Here is a 21,021-nt window from a genome sequence, read left to right as displayed (position 1 = left end):
ACTTAAGCCAAATAACAAGGTTTTTTCCCGTATGTTTCTTAGCTCATTCAAATCTTTTTTAATAAAGTTTTCAAAAAACTTATCGTCGTTAGATACTCGGTGGAACATTTTTTATTGCTAAGGTGTTGTGAGTGGCAAGCATTAAGGTTTTTTTTTTTTTTATCATATTAAAAACCTATGGTTTAGTGAACGTTTGCATATTAACTTCTCCAAATGTACTTCACTTTAAAGTGTATATCTTACAAGAGTTCACTTATTTGGTACATACAATTTTTTAGGGAAGTAATGCTGAAATGCCTGCACGGCTTCTTTAAATCCTTTATTCCATTCGGGTTCATTTATATAAATTATCATTCAAAATCTTTTTACTGTTGAGGTTGTCAGTAATTATTATATCCTTCTTTTTCCCTGAAGCATAAAAACCCATTATATATTTGTTTTTTGGTGTTCTCTGAAGGAGAGTTGATAATAATCCACGAAATTCAGTATCAAACTTTAAATCTTTACATTCAATCTCAATAATATACATGTAAGCTTTGGAGGTGAGAATCTTAGTTACATAAAAAGGTGTTCTTTTTTTTGTAACATTTCTAATTTGTTTTTAGTGGTGGCTGCCGGTTAAATAACTCTTCTCAAGTTTGTCGCACCTTCTTACAGATGCATTTCCATTGGTTGGTTTATCTAATTTGTAATAAAAACTTCTACTTTTTTATTCTAGTTATAACATGAAAAGAGAAGTTTCTAAGATTAATTCAATATTTAGAAACTTTTTGAAATTAATTGATCTAAAACCAATTAAATATTTGGAGTGGTCGTCGTTGAGTTTTGTAATTAACTCTTTTACTGCAGTAACTGAGTTACTACGTCTTGTATAATTAACAAATCGCATACTTGTGTCTTCTAATTCTTTCTCTTTCTGCGGAACTTATTGTTGCAACCCTAAATAGGGTGTTAACTTTGTCATTGTAATAGGTATTCGTCATTCCTGTCACTCTCCTCGGGCTAACGGTGTTTTTGTTTTTATTAACATTTAGTTTAAACTTAAAATTTTATTTTGGATTCGAAATAACGAACCTTAACTGTAACACATAAAGATCTTCGGCGATCAGGAATTTCAGCTTTACAATTTCACATGTGTACTTTTTGGCTTTCGTAATTAATATCGGTAATCAAGTTTGCGTATTGACGTCTTTTTCTCCTGACATCTGAGAGTGGTTTAAATCCGTTAACTTATGCAACTTAAGCTTTGTGATTTATTTTTGTCGTCAGTGGTATTTAATGTCAGTAAATCTGATTTAATTGCGGTGTTTCCAGATAGCAGATTACGATTGTCGGTTTCTACAACGTATTGATTATTATTTATTTACTATTTTCAATGAAAAACGAGGCTTTGACTTTAACTTTGAGAAAGGGTATTTTTAATACATACGTAATAAATACCAAAAAATGCAGACTGCTCGTTTTTCAAAACCAAATGAAAACAATTTTATTTCAATTTCTTCTTATTCGGTTAAAGATGAAACATATGTCTTGTTTTAAATTCTGTGGATCATGTGCCGTATATTGGATAAAGTGTCAATATTTTTATCATTATTATACCAATGAACTCTTCTAGTAACGAGAACACACAGTGTATTCTTATTCGTCGTATGGGCTTAAATTTTGTTAAAAAGGTCAGATTTAACAACTCAGTGATAAATTTTATCATTAATATGGCCTCAGCAACCAAATGAATAAGAAAACAACAGCTGGAATAAAATTAACTATAAAAGAAATTGGACATGGGTGTTCGGGTACCCCGCCTCCCCTCCCCCTCCCCTCCCCTCCCCTCCTACTTTTCCTCCCTCCTCGTCCTTTTCCCCCTCCTTTCATCATCCGGAATTTCAAATATACTTTTCTTCTTTTAGTAAGATATAACAATATGTAAAAGCAAGCTATTAAATTAAATAATAAAAGGAGGTTTACCTCTCCCTCAAGATTGCATGATTTTTGAATTACTTAAGAACCTTTTCTTCCAAATAGTTATAAAAAAAGTAACTCTTTTTCTCTCTAACATTTAAAATCCTGTTTACATTTATGGTACTAGTATAATACCAGTTACGCAATTCTTGCGTCATAAATTATTCCAAAATAATTTGTAAAGAAGACGTGGATGCAAGTTTATAACAGTTATGCATACAAAAAACTGTGTTTCATGAAAGACCAGTGAACTGCGCCGATGGAAAGGAGTTTAGAAGAGAAAATACGCACGTTATTGATGAGTAACAACTTTGTATAGAAGTGCAGTTGTATAGAATTTAATTTACAATCACATTTTAATAACTTTTTAATTGCAATGCAGCATAGAAATTAATTTTTTCAAATTTGCATTACTTTATATTATTCAACTGTTGCTGAAACGCGTTCGAAGAATTTTTTTTTCTTTCTTCTTGCTGAACTCAAACTAAAGGAGAGTAGATAACTGACAGAGATATTCTGCAGAATTAAAACCTAAAACATTAAGTTTTAATTTACGGATTGACACCCGTATTTTGAATAATTTGGCGCTGCATTACTTGCTAAGCGCTAAATGTCGTGTCGTTAAAGACTTGTGACTTTGATGTAAAAAGTCTTTACGACACGATTGTTACACGGTACCCTATGACAGCTTTTTTTAAAAATCTAACCTCATAAATTGTTTTGTAATGAAAAATCCCATTTAATTGTTGTCTATACTATTGAAACGGAAAAAAAAATGTCAAGAATATAAGGCTTATTTGAAGTAAGAACTAAGAATAATTGAGAATAAACTGTAGTAAAATTTTTAATAAAAAAAAAAAAACAACCTTTTAGGTAAATAAAAAAGTCATAATTAAGTCATAATTTATACACATAATAAATAACAAACAAATAAGCATAAACTAAAGGTCACAACATCTAAAAAGTTTCTAAAAGGTTTTTTAAAAAGTTTCTAAATGCTTTATTTTCTTTTTGTCTCATACAACTTCGCCCCGAAACAATAAAAAGATTTATGTTCAAAGGTTAATATGACTTGTTAGCATGAGAAGTTTTATAATGCGGATGTTTTTTCATGTGCTTTTTGTATGATGTTTTTTTATTCAAAGTAACTTTGAATTGCTAAAAATGTCTATTTTAATACACAATAAACAGCCATGCAAGCTTGCTTTTTTATTTAAGACTGTCCACTCTCCATTTTCGATTGATTTCATCTTGTCTAATCGATCTTTGCAAGTAGCTGAGGCTATTTTCGTAGCGTTTCTGTGTAGAACTTGTTGGATTTTGCTTAGAAGCATAAAATTTTTTTAAAGAACTTTTTTTATAATGAAGTATCATGGAAAGTAATAGCCTGGTTTTTATTGCACACCTCGTTTGGAGTTCCAAAAAACATTGACTCGGTCCAAGGTTCGTACCCTAGAAAACAAAAAAGAGATGCGAATTATGAATGCCACTAAAACTTCTCACCTTTGTACAAGCTAAAAAAGTTTGTTTCTCAACCAATTTTATTCAACATTAGATTTATGTATAGAAACTAAAAAGATTAGTTTAAACAACTACACCTCTCAGTGTAAGAGCTGGACCCAGCTATAACTTTGACCCAGATAAGACTATGTTTTTGGCTGCCATAATGAACTATTAGGTTATTTAGAAGGATGCTGAATGCATACACAATGAAAATATATCAAAATACATTGGGAAGTATTTTGCTATTCATTTTTAAATTCATTTTGATAAAAAAAGAAGTTGAATAGAGAAGCCTTTCTTGAGAGATTTCTAATCATGACATTAATGTTTCTGTAACCAGTCTTGTTTCTAAAAAATAAATAGGATCTTCTTCTTGGTGTGCTTTCAAATGAGAGTAGAAAAAGTACTTATTTAGTTACCATTTTACAGAAGATGTTTTATTAATTTGCAGAACTTGTTGGAATATTTTAAAGTATGCAATAATATATTTCCTGTTTTTCTAGATACTACAGCTTCTAACACTGGTCCTAAAGTTAGAGACATCATACTCATAGCTAAGGTTGTTCAGAAGCGATTTTTATGATTGATGTAGCACCACCATCTGAAAATTTTCTATTTATTTTTTAGTGTAATTAGGTTTCCCTATATCGATGTTAGTTTTGAATTGTTAAAACACATTTTACCTGAAGGAATTAATTTACACTCTTTTTGAAAGGTGAAAGTATCGTTTTTATAATCAGTATCATCAAAATCATTTTATTATCAATATCCCCACATTAGGTTTCAGCAGAAGCATACTTTATGTCTTCTGGATCGTTCCATATCTTACTCTCAAAATAACTGAACTTTGCTATATTTGTAGTCCATAATAAATAAAAAAAAATTATTCTAAAAATACGCAACAATTTTGAGATAGTAGCAGTTGAAATATTGCTGATGCAGCATTTTTGAGAAAACGCAAAGAGCCAGCAAAGCTCTGTAACACAGAAATGAAAGAAGTTAATAGACGCTCACAGAAACCCTTTTTTTACATAAAACAAGTAGTTTATACAAAGTAAGTAATCATAAATGGTCACAAATTTGAATACGTAATATTTCGTTGACATCTCTTTTGCTCTTTTTAATGCAAGATCTCTTCTAGGCATGCCAGTGATGAGTTGACGAATATCATCTTGAAGAATTTCTTCCCATGCTTGACGTAATAATCCTAAAAGTTCGGACTTAGAAGATGGGTTCCGATTCTTTTTTCTTAGGTTTCGGTTTAATATGCCTCAAAGGCTTTCGATAGGTTTCATATCTGGAAACTTGACCATGGAAGTTTACTGATCCCGCTTTTTCTGTGTTGCTTGAGCAGTTTGACATGAAGCTCCGTCTCTCATAATAAGGGATTCAACTTTGCTCATTCTATCACTTGAGAGTATTGGAAGCAAAAAGTTTTGCTGTTATTTGGCACACAGACAAAATCAAAAAATAAACAGTGAATGTTTATTTAACATTTGTTATAATTACAACAGAACAGAGTGGAATAAAAAGAAAACTAATTATTTAACTTGTTGTTTGTTATTGCAAAGCTCATATAAGAAAAAACATGTATATGTAACCCCCCCCCCCCCCCAGATTGGAGATTTTGCAGCAAATGTAAATTTAATGCTATTTAGCACAAGTTCATAGAACAATGAGGTAGAGGGAGATGTTGTATTTAAACAATTGCAGAGAACTGACTGTGCAAAACTTGTATTACAGTTATTGCTATTATTACTATACTATTGATTTCTTATGCAGCAGCATTGAAAAGTAAGTACTTGAAAAACTGTAAAGAAAATCTTTATATTAAGGGATTTTGCTAGAAATTTGAAGGTTAAAACTTGTTGCTCTTGATAGGCTTGTATTTTCTGGTTTGCGCAGAGAAACCTTTGGGCGCTACTACAGTTTCTCCCCCCCCCCTCCCTCTTTTTTTTTTTTATGATTGATTATGATAGAGAATTTTATGCTGATTCAGAAAAACATAAAAACATAGACCTGAAAATTAACAGAAAGTGCTAACAAAAGCAATACATTAATAGCATGGTTTTTACCTTAAAAAAGTCTTAAAAGTATGTTTATCTTGCGCAATTTTTTGTGGCTATGAAAATAGCCGTTTTTTGATTTATTAGAGAATAAACTATATTGCAAGTAATGTACTTTTGTAATAAATTTTAAAAAAGAATTCAACAGTTTTTTTTTAAAAAGAAGAACTTTTGAAACTTAGCTCATTATTGTTTTATCACATGTAAAATTTAGAAATAGTAACCTTCAAACCGTTTTTTTTAATAAAAAAAAACCAGTGTACGATACAATGATAATTATTTATCAATTTTTCTATATTCTCAATTTCTACGTTCAACCTTTATTTGAAATCTTCCATTAATTTCATTTCTTTATAACACTTTCGTTATAATACTTTAAAATAATAATGCAAAGGCTAATTAAAACCAGGTCTGTTTATTGCGCAATGTAACGGTAAATAATTTCCGTTAAAAATGAATGCGTTTTAAAAAAAAATGGCGAATATTAGGGTTTTTAGTGGGATTTTTTACAACTTTAACTTCGAATTAGAGCGCTTTTCGTTAGTTTTCAGGTCTATGTTTTTATACTTTTCTGGATCTGCATAAAAATCTCTATCATAATCAATCATAAAAAAAAAAAAGGGGAGGGGGGAGGAGGGGGGGGAGGAGGAAGAAACTGCAGTAGCGCCGAATATTTGGTTGAAAAGTTATCACATTTCGATTTTTTATTATTTCTGAGCATTTTTATTCTGCAAGCTAACGTACTTTTAGAGAACCCAAATACACCTGCAGCTTGTCTTAAGGTGGTAGACTGCTAAAAAACATTGAAAAAAGTAGTTTTTCAAAAGTTGATTAGTTAAAAACTTTAACTATTGCTGTTTTTAAAAACATACATATTATTTTACAAAAAAACATAAAAAGGCCTAAAAAAACAGTTTAAACTTAGTAGGGTGATTTTGCTTCCCCTAGCAACGCTCATAGCAACGTCAAAATAAGGCAATTTTAACTAAATTTTACAAAATCTAAGCACTCAAACCAATAGCTACTTCTTTGTTTTTTGTTTTTCTATGTTTAAATGACATGGTGTGAAAGAACAACGTTGTTGAATTGGTTTATTACTATATATTAACTCGATAAAAGTGCATACTATCAACATGGGTTCTGCAGAAAGAAGAAATAAGTCTAAAAGCAAAAAACGTAAATGTTATAGATTACTTGCGAATAAAATTCACTTGACTTCTGAATATACTACTTCAAGTTCAAATAATACATCAAATAATACATCTCTAACAAATACTTCTTCAAGCAAATCAGCATCTGCTGAAAAGTTAAATTTACCTACTTCTGATACTCCAAGTATTAGTCAAGATAGTAATCCTGAATGTTACATTATATTTAATTCTGATGTCTTGAGTTCAATTTTAAATCTTGTTGGTTCTTGTCCAGAATGCCAATCTTTAATAAAATTGAATAATGATTTATCAAGAAAGAAAGGATTTTCACATCAACTTGTTTTGTCTTGCACTGCAAAAAAATGTCAATGGCAAAATGAGTTTTTTACCTCAAAAAAAAATTGAAAAAAACAGTGATAATGAAACACAAGGCATGAAATCGTTTGACATTAATATCAGAATGTGTGTAGCTTTCAGAGAAATTGGAAAAGGTTATGCTGCAATGGAAAGTTTTTGTAACATAATAAACAGTCCACCACCAATGCAAAAAAAAACATACAATAACATTGTCTATAAATTGCATTTGTCTTATATTAAAGTTGCCCAAGATTCAATGAAGCGAGCAGCTGCACAAGCACAACGTACAAGTGAGTCTACTATTGGTGACCCTGATATAAAAAATGTTACTGTAAGTGTTGATGGAACGTGGCAGCGACGCGGTTTTTCCTCGCTGAACGGTGTTGTTACAGCTATTAGTAATGGGAAGTGTGTTGACACTCAAACTCTCATAAAGGATTGTAAAAGTTGCCAATATTGGCAGAGAAACAAAGATATACCGGGATACAATGACTGGGTGGAATCACATATTTGCCCAATTAATCACAAAGGTAGTGCAGGTGCAATGGAAGCTATTGGGGCATTGCAAATATTTAAACGATCAACTGTTTTTAACAAACTGCGGTATACAAAATACTGTGGTGATGGTGACAGTAAGTCTTAACAAAGTATAGAAAGTAATAATGTTTACCCAGGGTATAAAATTGAAAAAAGTGAATGTGTCAGTCATGTTCAAAAAAGAGTTGGGTCTCGTTTACGCTCTCTTAAAGTATTGTACAAGGGAAAAGTTTTAAAAGATGGTAAAAGACTTACTGGAAAAGGAAGGATGACAGATAAAGTCATTAATACATTGCAAAACTATTATGGAATGAGTATACGACAAAACAAAGGGAATTTTTTCATAGCAGGACTAATTCATCACTGTTCTGAAAGCAGCAGCGATGAAGAATGCCATAAGTATTGTCCTCGTACTAGCGATTCGTGGTGTAAATATCAAAGGGACAAGATTAATCAAACTTTGACTTATAAAAACAGTATAAACATTCCAGAAGCTGTTTGTGAAATTATAAAACCTATTTGTCTTGATGGAGAAACACAGAATGCAAATGAATCGCTCAATAATGTAATTTGGACAAAATGCCCAAAAAATGTGTACGTGGGTAGGTCAACACTTGAAATTAGTGTTGCATCTGCTGTCATACAGTTTAATGATGGTAAAACTGGTATGATAGATGTTCTTCACAGTTTAGGAATTTTACCAGGACATTTTACTAAAAACGGTTTTCAAAATAGTGATGTGCTACGTGAAAAGCTTATGAACATAAAATCATCTGAAAAGTTTAAAAAACAAAGAAAGAAGCTTAGAGCAAGGAAGGGGTTTGATGACAAGGAAGGGGTTTGATGATAAGCACAATGATGAAGAAGGAACATTATATGAAAAGGGGGGGTTTTAACCTGTTTTCAAGTGTTAATATATTTGTATTTTCAAAATATAAAGTTTTATTTGCATTTTTCTCTGTTGTAAAGTTTTTCATATTCTGGATAAGATTGCGGGAGCTGTATTTGTCTAATTGATTTGAAATTTTGTACAGATGTTCATTTTTATGAGCTTTATGTCCTGAGATAAAGAAATTTTGGATAAAAATTAAAATTAAATTTTTTGGGCTGTTTTGGGGTCAAGAATTTTGCCTAAATTTAGACGCATAGAAAAAGCTTATGGTGCATCGAAATTGAAAAAGATTCAAATTTTTTGTTTATCTCAGGACATTTATCTACTTAAAAGGTACACAACTGTAAAATTTTGAGACTTGATATATTTTACTTTTTGAGATATCTTTTCCAAGAACTTTGCACTTTTTAGGCCTAAAAACACTTAAATTTGCCCAAAAATTAGAAAGAGGAAAAAAAAAAAATTTTTTTTTTTTTTTTAATCCTATTTATCGTGTTTAAAATGAGAAAATCAATTGGAATAATGTCAGATTTTAAAATTTTTTTTTTAGCAGTCTACCACCTTAACTTAATTGTTTTATCAAAAACATGTTTAACTGCAATTTTTAAATTTTCCTTGTTTATAAATCTTTCACATTTCTTTTTATAATTGCGCACCGTTTTTAAACTTAGTATAATTTTATTTGAAAATAAGTTTGTTATGATCCGCGCAACACGTCCTAATGTGCCCCGTGAAAATCGTCCAATGCTGCCTCAAACCTTATCTCAGGAAACATTCCACAATTTTCTTGTGAAGAATTTATGTTTTATCGTTGAATTTTTTTATTTACGTCGCAGAACATATCCCCTTCACAAAAAATGCAAAAAACAATTCCTTGGGTGGAGTAAAGTTCTTTGTAAATCCTTGCACTTAAGAATTAAAAAAATTTTAAAAAAAATATCAAAAACCATAAAACGTTTGTAGAAAAGCTACCTGACTGCCTTTGTGAAAAAGATCCTAGGACGCTTACGTGTGAATGTATTTTCAGTCGATGAATATATTTAACTTTGTTGAAGAGTTGGTATTTTTTGGAATATTCGAATTGTCAAAGAGTTGAAAAAGTACGGCAAAAGTTTTTTTACTTTCTAAATCGTTAGCTTCAGATTTACAAAGTTATTTACATTAAAATGTGCCATTTTTTAAAAAACAAAATTTATTGCCCTAAGAACTTTGCAAATCAATGAAGTTTGTTTTTTTGAAATCAAATTTATCTTTTTTTTTTTTTTTTTTTTTTTACTGTAAATTATTTCAAACCATAATCCGACCTCTTTTCGCAGTGCAGCATATCTGATTTTGATTCGATCCATGCTTTATAAATTGGCATCGTTGTTCTTAATACACTGTGGCACATGCCTCCATAACAATTCCAATGCAGTGTTTCATCGCCTGAGTATAACACTAGAAAATATATAACGCTGATCTGTTAGAACTGTTTATAACTGTTTCCTTTGCAAAATATCTTTCGAGGAGTGAATGTGCAAAAAGTTACTTGATCGACAAAATACTGGATCAACAACTATTCTTTGATACTCTGGTAGGTAACGTTTTAACACCCTCAATTTCTAGACATAATGTTTCTCAGGTAAATCCATAATAAACCAGAATAAGGGCCGAGTGGACCTGAGATTGAAAATTTGGAGTGGGCCTAATTAAAAAAATTACACGCATTTATGTGTCAATATAGAAAATCTTTTTGCACTATGCGTTAAGATTGTTTTCAAATTTTTTGCTAAAATCAGTTTTAAGTAAAAGATTAAAATTACACTATAAGATTTAAATTTAAAATATTATACATAGAAAAAAATCTGTGAAATGAATTCCCAAAATAATTTCTAAGGAACATATGCTCTTATATTCCGATTTTTTATGACTCTTTTTTTCGGGTTTATTAATTGCAAATTCTTCAATTACAGAAATATCAAAGGGCCTACATTTTGTAGTATACCTGAGAATATAGGTTCCTCAACTTCTGTCTTAAACCTGCTCAGGGTAAGTTAAATTCTATTTCATTTTGTGGTTTGCATATAAGTACAGATAAATATTTAGCTGAACTAACTGATTAAGAAGGTAAGGAAAAGTTGTTGAAAATATTTAGATACGGAGATAATTCAAACCGTCGGGACCCCGTAAATTTTGTTTTGTAAGTTTTATTTCAACCCTAAAATTTGCGATTTTGAGAGTTGGAGACGATATTGTTAAAAATCTAAATTTGCACGATTGTTATTGTGGTGTTTGAGCTGTGTACACATTTTGTACATGTAAATAGGTTTATATGATATCTCAAAAATTTACATAGTTTATATAAAAGCAACTTTTATTTAAATTTTGTGTGTTTATATATATATATATATGGCGCTACTCCACTTTCTCCCCCCCTAATTTTATGATTGATTCTGATAGAGAATTTTATGCTGATTAAGAATCGTATAAAAACATGGGTCTCAAAATCAACGGAAAGTGCTCTAATCTGATGTCGAAAGTACAAAAATATACCACAAATCGCTAATATTCGCCATCTTGAAAAGTGATTTTTTTTTGTTTAAAAGTTATCCTTTCAAAGTATCAACAGCCTGGTTTTTATTTTTTATATAAAAGATTTCGAATAAAAGAACAAAGAACCGGTGCGTTAAGTTTCATAATCAGGTGTATTGACCGCATTTTTTTTCTCTTACCAGGTAATGAAATTCAATGGCATTTACTCTTATCGCGTCAATTTGCTTCAACTGGATTCTTAGTTTGTTAGCTTGAGTGTCTTTTAAAACTTTTGTCAAATAAGTTGAAAAATTCTTTCATTGATTATATTTTACAATTCACTTTAAAACAAGATAAAAATTTTTTAATTATAAAAATAATTCTTTAAAACTATTGACTTTCTTTTAAAACTTCAAGTTAACCCCCCGTGAATTCATTTTCATTATGTTTGTCATATAAAAAGGAGTGCTTCAGAATAGTTTTTCTGCTTCTTCATTTATCTACATATCATGGCTCTTCGAAGACCAACAATAGACGTTTTTGACTCACTTTCTTTGACAGAAATAGGAGCAAAATTCAAATACGATATCGAAGCTACAATTCACTGGTGCAGAACTTATGGTTTACTCGCTGAAAGCATGAATTGTAGTGTATGTAACGTGCCCTGCACACAGCAAACAAAGAATGGGTCAGTTGATCAAGTTATTTGGAGATGTCCAGTCAAGCGCTGCAAAAGAACCTTTAACATTAGAAAAGGCAGCTTCTTTGAGAAATCTCACCTACAATTGTGGCAAATATTGGGCTTAACTTACGCTTGGAGTAGAAGTGCAGGTAAGAGCCGGGGATTATCAATAAGTGATTTAAGGCAAGAGTTAAATATCGGAAACGACAGCACCATTGTTGATTGGAATCAATTTTGCAGAGACATTTGCGTCTCATATTTCCTCAATAACCCTGATCCAATAGGCGGTCCAGGGTGCATTGTTGAAATAGATGAATCTGTTTTTTGTCGAAGAAAATATCAAGTTGGTAGAATAATCCCGCAGCAGTGGATATTTGGTGGGTATGAACCTGCAACGAAGAAAGGCTTTTTGATTCCTGTCCAGAACCGCGATGCTGCAACATTAATTCCTATCATACATCAATGGATACTTCCTGGCTCTATTGTCTGGAGTGACATGTGGAGAGCATATAATGATTTGCAAGCTCCAGCATATTTACATGGTACCGTTAACCACACCCTCAACTTTGTAGATCCACAGACAGGTGTAACAACAAATCACGTGGAAGCTATGTGGTGTCGAGCAAAAGCAAAATTCAAATCAATGATGGGGCCAACTAATCGCGAAATGGTAGCTGATTATTTATCCGAGTTTATGTGGATGCAGAGATTTTCCGAACACCGGTTTTTTCACTTTTGGGATCAAGTTTTAACAGCATATCCTGTTTGACATCCTGTGTGCATCAAACGTAACATACATTATAATTCATGCCTAAGGTTGTGTAAATCAAAAAACGGCTATTTTCATAGCCACACAAAATTATTAAGAACATTTTTTGCAAAGAACATTAAGAAAGCCCTTTTTTATTACTCCATGAAAGTTTGTCTTTCCAATTAATTTTTTTCTTTAATAACAAAAAAAAAAAAATAACCGAAAAAATAATCGTAAATTCTGTTACAAAACTAAATTTCATAAGAAGGAATCGCAATTTCGCAAGAGCGACACGTTTTATAACTTTATAACTCGATCGTCTGCCTGATAGCTCTGGAAAGAACTTACGCGTCTATATTAGCCATTCCAGACGATTTTTTTATAATTCAAATAAACATATACAATGATTCTTACGTCGCGAAAATAAAAATAAAAAACGTCATAAAATATGCGAAGGAATATAGATATATATATACATAATTTCTGTATACAAATCCTTAGAATCTATTCTTCAAAAAAACATAAATAAATACTTGTTATAAAAAGAGAAAAGAAAATAAAAAGAAAATTTCGTGTTTTTTGTCAAACGTCAGATGTTTTTCGTTGAGCCGTGGAATCGCTATCTATATTAAACCAGAAAAAATTCCTTATAGTAAAAACCAGGCTGGCAATGTTTTGCGGTTAAAAACAATATCAACCGTAAAGTTAGTGAATTCAAGATGGCGAATATTAGCGATTTGTGGTATATTTTTGTACTTTCAACATCAGATTAGAGCACTTTCCGTTGATTTTGAGACCCATGTTTTTATACGATTCTTAATCAGCATAAAATTCTCTATCAGAATCAATCATAAAATTAGGGGGGGGGGGGAGAAAGTGGAGTAGCGCCTATATATATATATATATATATATATATATATATATATATATATATATATATATATATATATATATATATATATATATATATATATATATATATATATATATATATATATATATATATATATGTATAAATACACAGAGTAATAAATTTATTTATTCCTTTTATTCACATTAGCTATCACACTTATAAATACTAATTAGTGGATGATATGGAATCAATATTTCACGAAAAACAAGAAGGTTCTCTTTGTGCACAGCATTGTTTAAACTCCCTTTTACAAGGGCCATATTTCACTGCAGTTGACTTGGCAACACTTGCTAACGAACTTGATGAAGCAGAAAGAAAAACAATGGAAGAGGGGAATATTAATTCTTTAGAGTACAGAGAATTTATTCAACAACCTTCTTCAAATATGGATGACAGTGGTTATTTTTCAATACAAGTTATCTGTAAAGCTCTTTCTGTCTGGAACCTTGATATAATTCCTTATAACAGTAAAGAAGCTGAGAATGCCAGAAAATCTCCTGTTGAAGAGACTGCTTATATATGCAATCAGCAGAACCATTGGCTTACTATTAGAAAAATAGGTAAACAATGGTTCAATTTAAATTCCATAAAAGCATGGCCTGAGCTTATTTCAGATACTTATCTTAGCTTGTTGTTAGCACAATTGCAGACAGAGGGATATTTTATATTTGTTATTCGAGGAGTTTTTCCTGAATGTGAAGCTGAGCAACTTTTTCATTTATGCGGGGGAATTTCCAAAGAAGATTATGATTTATTTGATGCAAAGCAAAGGTCTATAATCAAAAAACAATTTGAGAAGAAAAGCAAAACTTTAGTAGTTAAAGAAAATAATTCTTTTGCAGAGGAAATTAACCCTGAATCACTTCGAATTAAGCGTGTTAAGTATTTTGAAAAACAGGAAGAACCAACTGAAATCCCTGTTAAAAGAACTTATACAGATAAAACTCAAAATACAAGTAATGTTTTTCAAGATGAGTTAACAGAGGAAGAAATGTTAAAGGTTGCCATAGAAATGTCTTTGCAACCAATGTCATAAGGCTGTACATAATATTATATAGCTATACCTAGTTTCTTATGTGTAATATTATGCTTTAGAAACAGATGCAAGTTTTACAGAGACATGTTTTGCAGATAAATTTGCACATGGGTTTCTTTGTTTTCTAAATATTCTTTCTACACCAAAATTTTCTATTCTCACAAAAATAATCATATTATTCTTTCCTCTAAGTTTTAAAGATACAAGTAAAAAGTTATATTAAAATTATCTTATTATGTTTGAATACATGTATATATATATATATATATATATATATATATATATATATATATATATATATATATATATATATATATATATATATATATATATTTATATACTGTATATTATTTGTAGATATAATTAAGAGATTTCATTTTTACTTACTTGCTTTTTCTTTTGTTTGAAAATCTTTTTCTATTTAAAACCTAAATTTAATCCTATATATATATATATATATATATATATATATATATATATATATATATATATATATATATATATATATATATATATATATATATATATATATATATATATATATATATATATATATATATATATATATATATATATATATATATATATATATATATGTATAGAATATTATGTCTATATTATATGAATATAATGTAGTATATATACTCACGTATAAAGTTGATTGAATTTTATTACTAATTTTTCTTCCGTAGCTCTAGGTCTAACTGAGATTTTATAAAAATGAGTGATTCTCCACCTGATAAAAATGGCAGGTTAGTGTTAGAAAAGCCAAGATGGACTCAAGATACATTTAGTGGGAGAGCAAAGCATTTTTTTACCATAACTAATCCTCTGAACTTGTTGGCAACTGATGATCAACTGAATGCTGCCAAAACACTTGTTGATAAATACAAGTAAAAGTTTGAGTAATTTTATTGATATCATTGTTTGTTGATTTTACCAAAAAGAAAATTTTCTTAAATTGGTTGCTCTACAATTGTGGTTAGTTTATTTTTTTAGAATAGGATCTGAACCACCTGGAACAACTGTTGAACAAATATGGGCTGCAAAATATCTTTATGACTCAGCATACCATCCAGATACTGGGGAAAAACAGATATTAATTGGTAGAATGTCAGCACAAGTACCTGTTAATATGACTATAACAGGTGCAATGATGACATTTTATAGGTAAATAAGATTTATTTGAGCTAAAGTTAAAAAATCAAAAGTAAGTTAAAACTTGATAATTGAAATTGAAATTAAAACTTGATAATTGAAATTTAGAACCACTCCAGCGGTGATCTTTTGGCAGTGGTTGAATCAGTCATTTAATGCAATTGTGAACTATACCAATAGGAGTGGGGATGCTCCAATTACTACAAGGTATTTAAAAATATTTTCATCATTTTTTTCATCATTCAACCATTTTTCTAAAACTCTTTAATACTCTCTCCTAGGAGTTCATTACATGAAAAATATTCAGACCAGGTTTAAAAAATAAATTTTGGAATACATGGTATTTTAAGTTCCAATCCAAATTATCATTTGAAATTATCATTGTTTGAAATTATCATTGTTTCAAAAAAAGGTGCAATTATTTTGAGTCATTCACATTTTTGAACCATTTAAAATTATTTTTGAATCATTTACATTCAAATATAACCATTTACAAATTTTACCATTCACATTTTTGAGCTATTTACATTAAATTATTTTTGAACCATTCAAATATTTTGAAACATTTACATATAACATCTATGAAGTAATGAAGGTTATTTCATAGATACTGAATGCATATGGCCAGGGTCAGTACATGATGCAAAAGTCTTTGGGAATTCTAATGTTAATAAAAATTAAATGAATGCACCTTACCTCAAAAATACAGTTTGTTAGCTGATTTTTTTTTTTCATAAATGTTTATTTGAAGACCCAGCTTTCCCCGTTACTAATTATTGCATGAAAGAGTATCAAAACTGTTCTAACAATCAGGAAGTTATGTGCAGTAGTTTCCAAAAGTTTAGACGCACTCATTTTTAGTATTTAAAAATATTTTTATTAATAATTTTATTAATTTTATTAATAAAATTATTAATAAAAATTGTTTATTTGTAATTTTTTTTTTTAAAATTAATATCTTTATAAAATTTACTATTAAAAAATTAAAAAACCCTAAATCAAAATGAAAACAGATAGAAATTTGGCCCAGGGCTGAATATCTTTTATGTAATCAGCCCCTAAGTTTTATTTTGAATATGATTTTTTAATGAGAAAATTTAGCTGATTTTAAAGCATAAATTAAATATATCAATTGTTCATAACTGTAAAAAAATTTTAGCATGCTTCTCCAAGCATATGTATCAGCTACTGGTGCAGCGCTTGGTGTAGGTTTAGGGCTTAAGATGATGGTTCAGGTACTTTTTTATACAAAATTTAAATTAGTTTGTTAAATGTTTGTTTAGATTATAGAGTTGAAGTAATACAAGCACTTTGTATTACTTCAACTCTATAATCTAAACAACTTTTTGTTGCATTTTTTGGCACATTTTTTTGTGTAATTTTTTATTTTTTTAACCTTTGTTTAACTTTTTTAAAAAATTATTTTTTTTGGTAGTTTTAAAATTCTTCAGGTTCTCAAACATTGAGTCTACATACAATTATTAATATAGTGTATTAATATATTCTGTTTTCTATTTGTCATGGAATGTTTATCACTAAATAATTTAGAGATTTAAGTGAGTTTTTTTGTTAATGTTTTTATTTTTTTTGTTAATATTTGTAATATTTTGATTCCTTAGAGATTTCCACCAATTATTGGACGTTTTGTACCTTTTGCTGCTGTGGCTGCAGCTAATTGTGTTAACATTCCTTTAATGAGACAAAGGTTTGTTGATTAAGTTCCTTGAAATATTTTTTGAGTTTATTAAAATTTAGCATAATTTAAAAAAAGTTATTTAAAATAAAAAGATACTAATTTAGGGAAATACTGCATGGTATTCCAGTCTTTGATGAAAATGGAAATCGGCTAGGAGATTCAAAGGTTATCAAGTTTTAGATTTAATCAAATAAATGTGATGTGACTTTTAACCATTTTAACATGCTAGCCACTTTTTTCTTTTCCATTTCAGATTGCTGCACAAAATGCTGTTCAAATGACTGTCATTTCCAGAGTTGTAATGGCTTTGCCTGGGATGAGTAAGTATTGATGAAAAGATTCAGTTTGGGTGAGATTTTATATATCCTTTTTAAAAAATTGCTTAAACTTATAATTTAACAAGTTAAAATCTGAACAAGTTTTGTCATAATCATGTATTCTTTTAAAATTCTATATTAATACATGGTTATGACAAAACCTGCTCAGATCTTAATCTGTTCATAAAAAGAATAAGTAGCCAAAAAAAAAAGTTCAAGTTTTTTGTAAAGTTGTAACTTGGGCTAGATCGTTTTTACCTGGGTTAGATGACAAAAAGTGAGCTTCATGCACATCCTGAGTAACAGTTGATAAAAAGAGTTCAATAAAAAATGATTTTATTAAGTTAAAATAATTGTTCTTTTTTAAAGTAAGAAATCTTTTTTTTCTCTTTCAGCCATTCCTCCCCTCATAATGAACCGTTTGGAAAACCGGGCATTTATGAAGGTAATAATATTACAAGTTTTTGTTTATTTTTTCCACCTAAATTTTGGCAGAATTTTTTGAAAATAATACACCAGAGGCATTTAATCTCGATCAAACCACTCATTGTCTCATGTTCAACTGTTGATTGTTTTAAGTGTTCATTGTCTTTCATGTTCAACTGTTCATGCTTTAGACACTGCATAATTGGTTTTTCATATTTTTATTGTGTGTATTGAATTTATTGAGTGTATCTCTTTTTAGCGAATGCCTTGGTTAGCCAGTCCTATTCAAATCGGTCTTGTTGGTTTTATGTAAGTTTTTCTAAAAAAGTTCTAATTGTATTATTTTTTAAAAATGGTTCTTGCTGCGTAAATTGTTAAAAGAAACCTGTCAAAAATAGCAGTTTCAGCAAACTTTGTCTTTATGACTAATGTAAAATTTTGTCTCGATGTCTTACTTAAAAGTTTTATCATTCAAGTACTCATTATTGTAGACTATGTTTTGCTACGCCGTTGTGCTGTGCAATTTTTCCACAAACGAGGTAAAGATTTTTATGTATAATTTACATATTATTAAAAATGAGATGTCTGATGGTTTATATTATTCGGCCTCTTTGTTGCAGCTCTTTATCTGTTAATGATTTGGAAGTTGAACTTCAAGAATCTATTTCTAAAAATTGGAAACAAGTTGATAAAGTGTACTTTAACAAGGGCTTGTAGACATGTTTCTTCTCCCAAACCACACCAAAACGATGGAAAATGGCGGATATGTTTATTTGTAGACCGTATTTTAACGAGTTATTTAGTATGTCTGTTGAAAACAGATTTTTTTTTTTAAACTTAGTATATAAAACTATTTTAAAAGTTTTTTCCTTTTTTTAACTTTAGGGTTTATTTTAGTTACTTTACGTGACTTGCAAGAAATTTTATAAATTTTAAAACTAATAATCGAGTTTTTTAAAATTTTAAAATTTTGACTTAATATAGAAGCATTAAATGAAAATAGCAGTCAAATAAGCTAAGAAATAAAAGTAGAGTTTACATTTAGTGTTTCAATTTTTGTTTGTAATCCGAAGATTTAATATTTTAACATTTAAGTTCTTGTGCTGGATCCTTGTGACGTTACGTTATTCTTTCATACACGAACATATTGAATTTCAACTGACATTTTATATTGCCGGTTATTTACGTTACTTGGTTACTATTGTAGCCAACTTTTGTTAGAAGCAAACGGTGAAAGATACTTTGCAAGACATTTCGCATATAACAAACACCAAAAATTGAAATAGCAGTTAATTAAAATTTTTGTCTGAAGTGTTACACGATATAAATCACCTAAAAAAAATTGAAAATTACAAAAAATGTTAATTTCTTTTTAAATCTGACTTAAAGATTTGGGATTTGGTTTTCTCATTTAGGAAAAATAGTTTTTTTTATTTCTGGTGTTTTACATTGAAGTTTAAACATGAACTAATTTAGTAGATCAAGGTATGATATCCCTTAACAGTAGGAAAGGATCTTATTACACCCCCAACCCTCTCACACCCTCTCACCTTATTTTTCTCTTACACCTCACTGCTTTATGACATTTTACATTTTCACGCATAGTTATTTTAACGTATTTTCTATGAATTAAAAACTTTCCAATCGTTGTAATTTTGTGTAAGATTATATTTTTCATTGTAAAAGAAGAAAGATATATTTTGAAACAAATTTTTAAAAATTGTGTTTTTAAGATGGTATTCCATTTGAACTTAAAATTTAACTCAAATTGATTTGTTACTTGGGATTTTTGATCGGCGAGGTTTTGCCGAATCTCGTAGAAATAAAAATTCTACGAAATTCTTTTAAATGATCCTACACAATCCTACTAATGGCTGAGTTTTGCCAGTTAACCATCAATATATTGAATGAGTAACCCTATCCAATCCTTTAAAAATATTATTCCTTCGAATGAATACTCCTGCGCAATCCTATGAATCATTAACCCTGCGCCTATCTTCATCCTGGGTCTATAGTTAATCCTGCGCAAACCTACGAATCGATCCTGCGCAATATTGTCGCAGATATAAAGAAGGGACTGAAAAAACTTCATATATTTATACAAATTTAAACAAATAGTAAAATATAACAATAAGCACTGTATAAGAATAGTACCTATTATTTTACAACTACTTAAAATAGTGGATTTTTAACCTATTGAACTTAAAGTCAAGCTAATTTGAAGCTCATTTAGAATTGGTATGGTGTATTTTTTTAAAAATTTTATTTTTTACAAAATTAAAAGATAACATGAAAAAAAAAAAAAAAAAATGTCAATTACATATTTAAAGCAAACATTTTACAGCATAAACACCATCCCCTGTCAAAATCTCAAACTTTTTATAGATTTATAAAAAAGTGAAGTAAACTTAAATTTTGAAAAGGGTTGCAAACAATATCATTTGCTCAAAAATACTCAATTGGAAAGAAACTTTTGCTTGTAGCTCTTTCGTTTCTGAAATTTTCCTTAGTCATCTCGCGTGGTGCTCCGTTAGTAGTCTGTCGTCATGTGTTTTTTAAATATTATCCATTATCTTAGATCTTATTGAAACCGCGTTCCTTTAATGAGTCATTAGGACTATTTTCTTGGTCAGGATAATTATTTACAGAATAAGGTTTTATACTCATTTCGCACCCAAGAGTTTTTTGCTTTTTTATTTTCGAGAAAAGTTTTAAAACAGCCACAAACTATAACCAAGTTGTTTTCTCCTTGCTATCGATTATTTTAACGAGTTTTTTTTATCATTTATAAAGTAGAGAAATTATGGTCTATCAACAACTTTTTTCCCTCCACAACAGGTAATGCCTTTTGACTTCATATTTTCTAGCAGAGTGAGTCAGAAATGCCGCCTCAAATTTGAAGGCAGAAGCTAATGGAAATGGTCTCCAAATAATCTTGCCTCCCAAAATATCTATGATGGCGGACGCCAATGGCTTCCACCTTCTGATAAGCAGCAACTTCCAAAACATTCTGCTCCCAAAAAAAAATTCTGACAACAGGAAATCGAAGTAAGGACATTCGGTAAG

General features: G+C 29.6%; 3 protein-coding genes across 4 annotated transcripts; all 3 read left to right on the top strand.

The window, feature by feature from the left end:
- Positions 1–11,485: 11,485 nt before the first annotated feature.
- On the top strand, positions 11,486–12,427 carry LOC149891225 (uncharacterized). Its single transcript, XM_090082052.1, has one exon. The coding sequence runs from the start codon at positions 11,486–11,488 to the stop codon at positions 12,425–12,427; it is 942 nt and encodes a 313-aa protein (XP_089938178.1).
- A 1,021-nt stretch (positions 12,428–13,448) lies between these two features.
- Positions 13,449–14,554, top strand: LOC149891224 (ataxin-3-like). The gene has a single exon (XM_090083580.1). It carries the CDS (start codon positions 13,504–13,506, stop codon positions 14,356–14,358), a length of 855 nt encoding a protein of 284 aa, XP_089939706.1. The 5' UTR covers positions 13,449–13,503; the 3' UTR covers positions 14,359–14,554.
- A 472-nt stretch (positions 14,555–15,026) lies between these two features.
- LOC149891223 (sideroflexin-1-like) lies at positions 15,027–19,723 on the top strand. 2 transcript variants are annotated; one of them, XM_090082975.1, is made up of 11 exons: positions 15,027–15,251; positions 15,358–15,528; positions 15,625–15,723; positions 16,676–16,751; positions 17,136–17,221; positions 17,317–17,377; positions 17,466–17,532; positions 17,925–17,974; positions 18,215–18,264; positions 18,447–18,494; positions 18,576–19,723. In XM_090082975.1, the coding sequence occupies exons 1-11, from the start codon at positions 15,079–15,081 to the stop codon at positions 18,670–18,672; spliced, it is 978 nt and encodes a 325-aa protein (XP_089939101.1). In that variant the 5' UTR covers positions 15,027–15,078; the 3' UTR covers positions 18,673–19,723. The 2 variants fall into 2 exon arrangements, 1 of the variants encoding a protein (XP_089939101.1); XR_016451078.1 differs by lacking the exons at positions 18,447–18,494; positions 18,576–19,723 and having other exon boundaries at positions 17,466–17,561.
- Positions 19,724–21,021: the final 1,298 nt, after the last annotated feature.

Source organism: Hydra viridissima, unplaced genomic scaffold (genome assembly GCF_058129835.1).
Source record: "Hydra viridissima isolate aposymbiotic clone 2 unplaced genomic scaffold, HvirCarnegie_v1 scaffold_3, whole genome shotgun sequence".
Taxonomy (NCBI): Eukaryota; Metazoa; Cnidaria; class Hydrozoa; order Anthoathecata; family Hydridae; genus Hydra; species Hydra viridissima.
Note: the sequence above shows the minus strand (reverse complement) of the source record. Positions and strands in the feature narration are given on the sequence as shown.

What these genes read in the sequence shown, in the direction of transcription:
- LOC149891225 (XM_090082052.1), top strand. Translation starts at nt 11,486, where the DNA reads ATGGCTCTTCGAAGACCAACAATAGACGTTTTTGACTCACTTTCTTTG.
- LOC149891224 (XM_090083580.1), top strand. Translation starts at nt 13,504, where the DNA reads ATGGAATCAATATTTCACGAAAAACAAGAAGGTTCTCTTTGTGCACAG.
- LOC149891223 (XM_090082975.1), top strand. Translation starts at nt 15,079, where the DNA reads ATGAGTGATTCTCCACCTGATAAAAATGGCAGGTTAGTGTTAGAAAAG. An exon ending in GCAATGATGACATTTTATAG is followed by an intron (nt 15,529 to 15,624) that starts GTAAATAAGATT and finishes ATTGAAATTTAG; the next exon opens with AACCACTCCAGCGGTGATCT. An exon ending in ATTCCTTTAATGAGACAAAG is followed by an intron (nt 17,222 to 17,316) that starts GTTTGTTGATTA and finishes ATACTAATTTAG; the next exon opens with GGAAATACTGCATGGTATTC.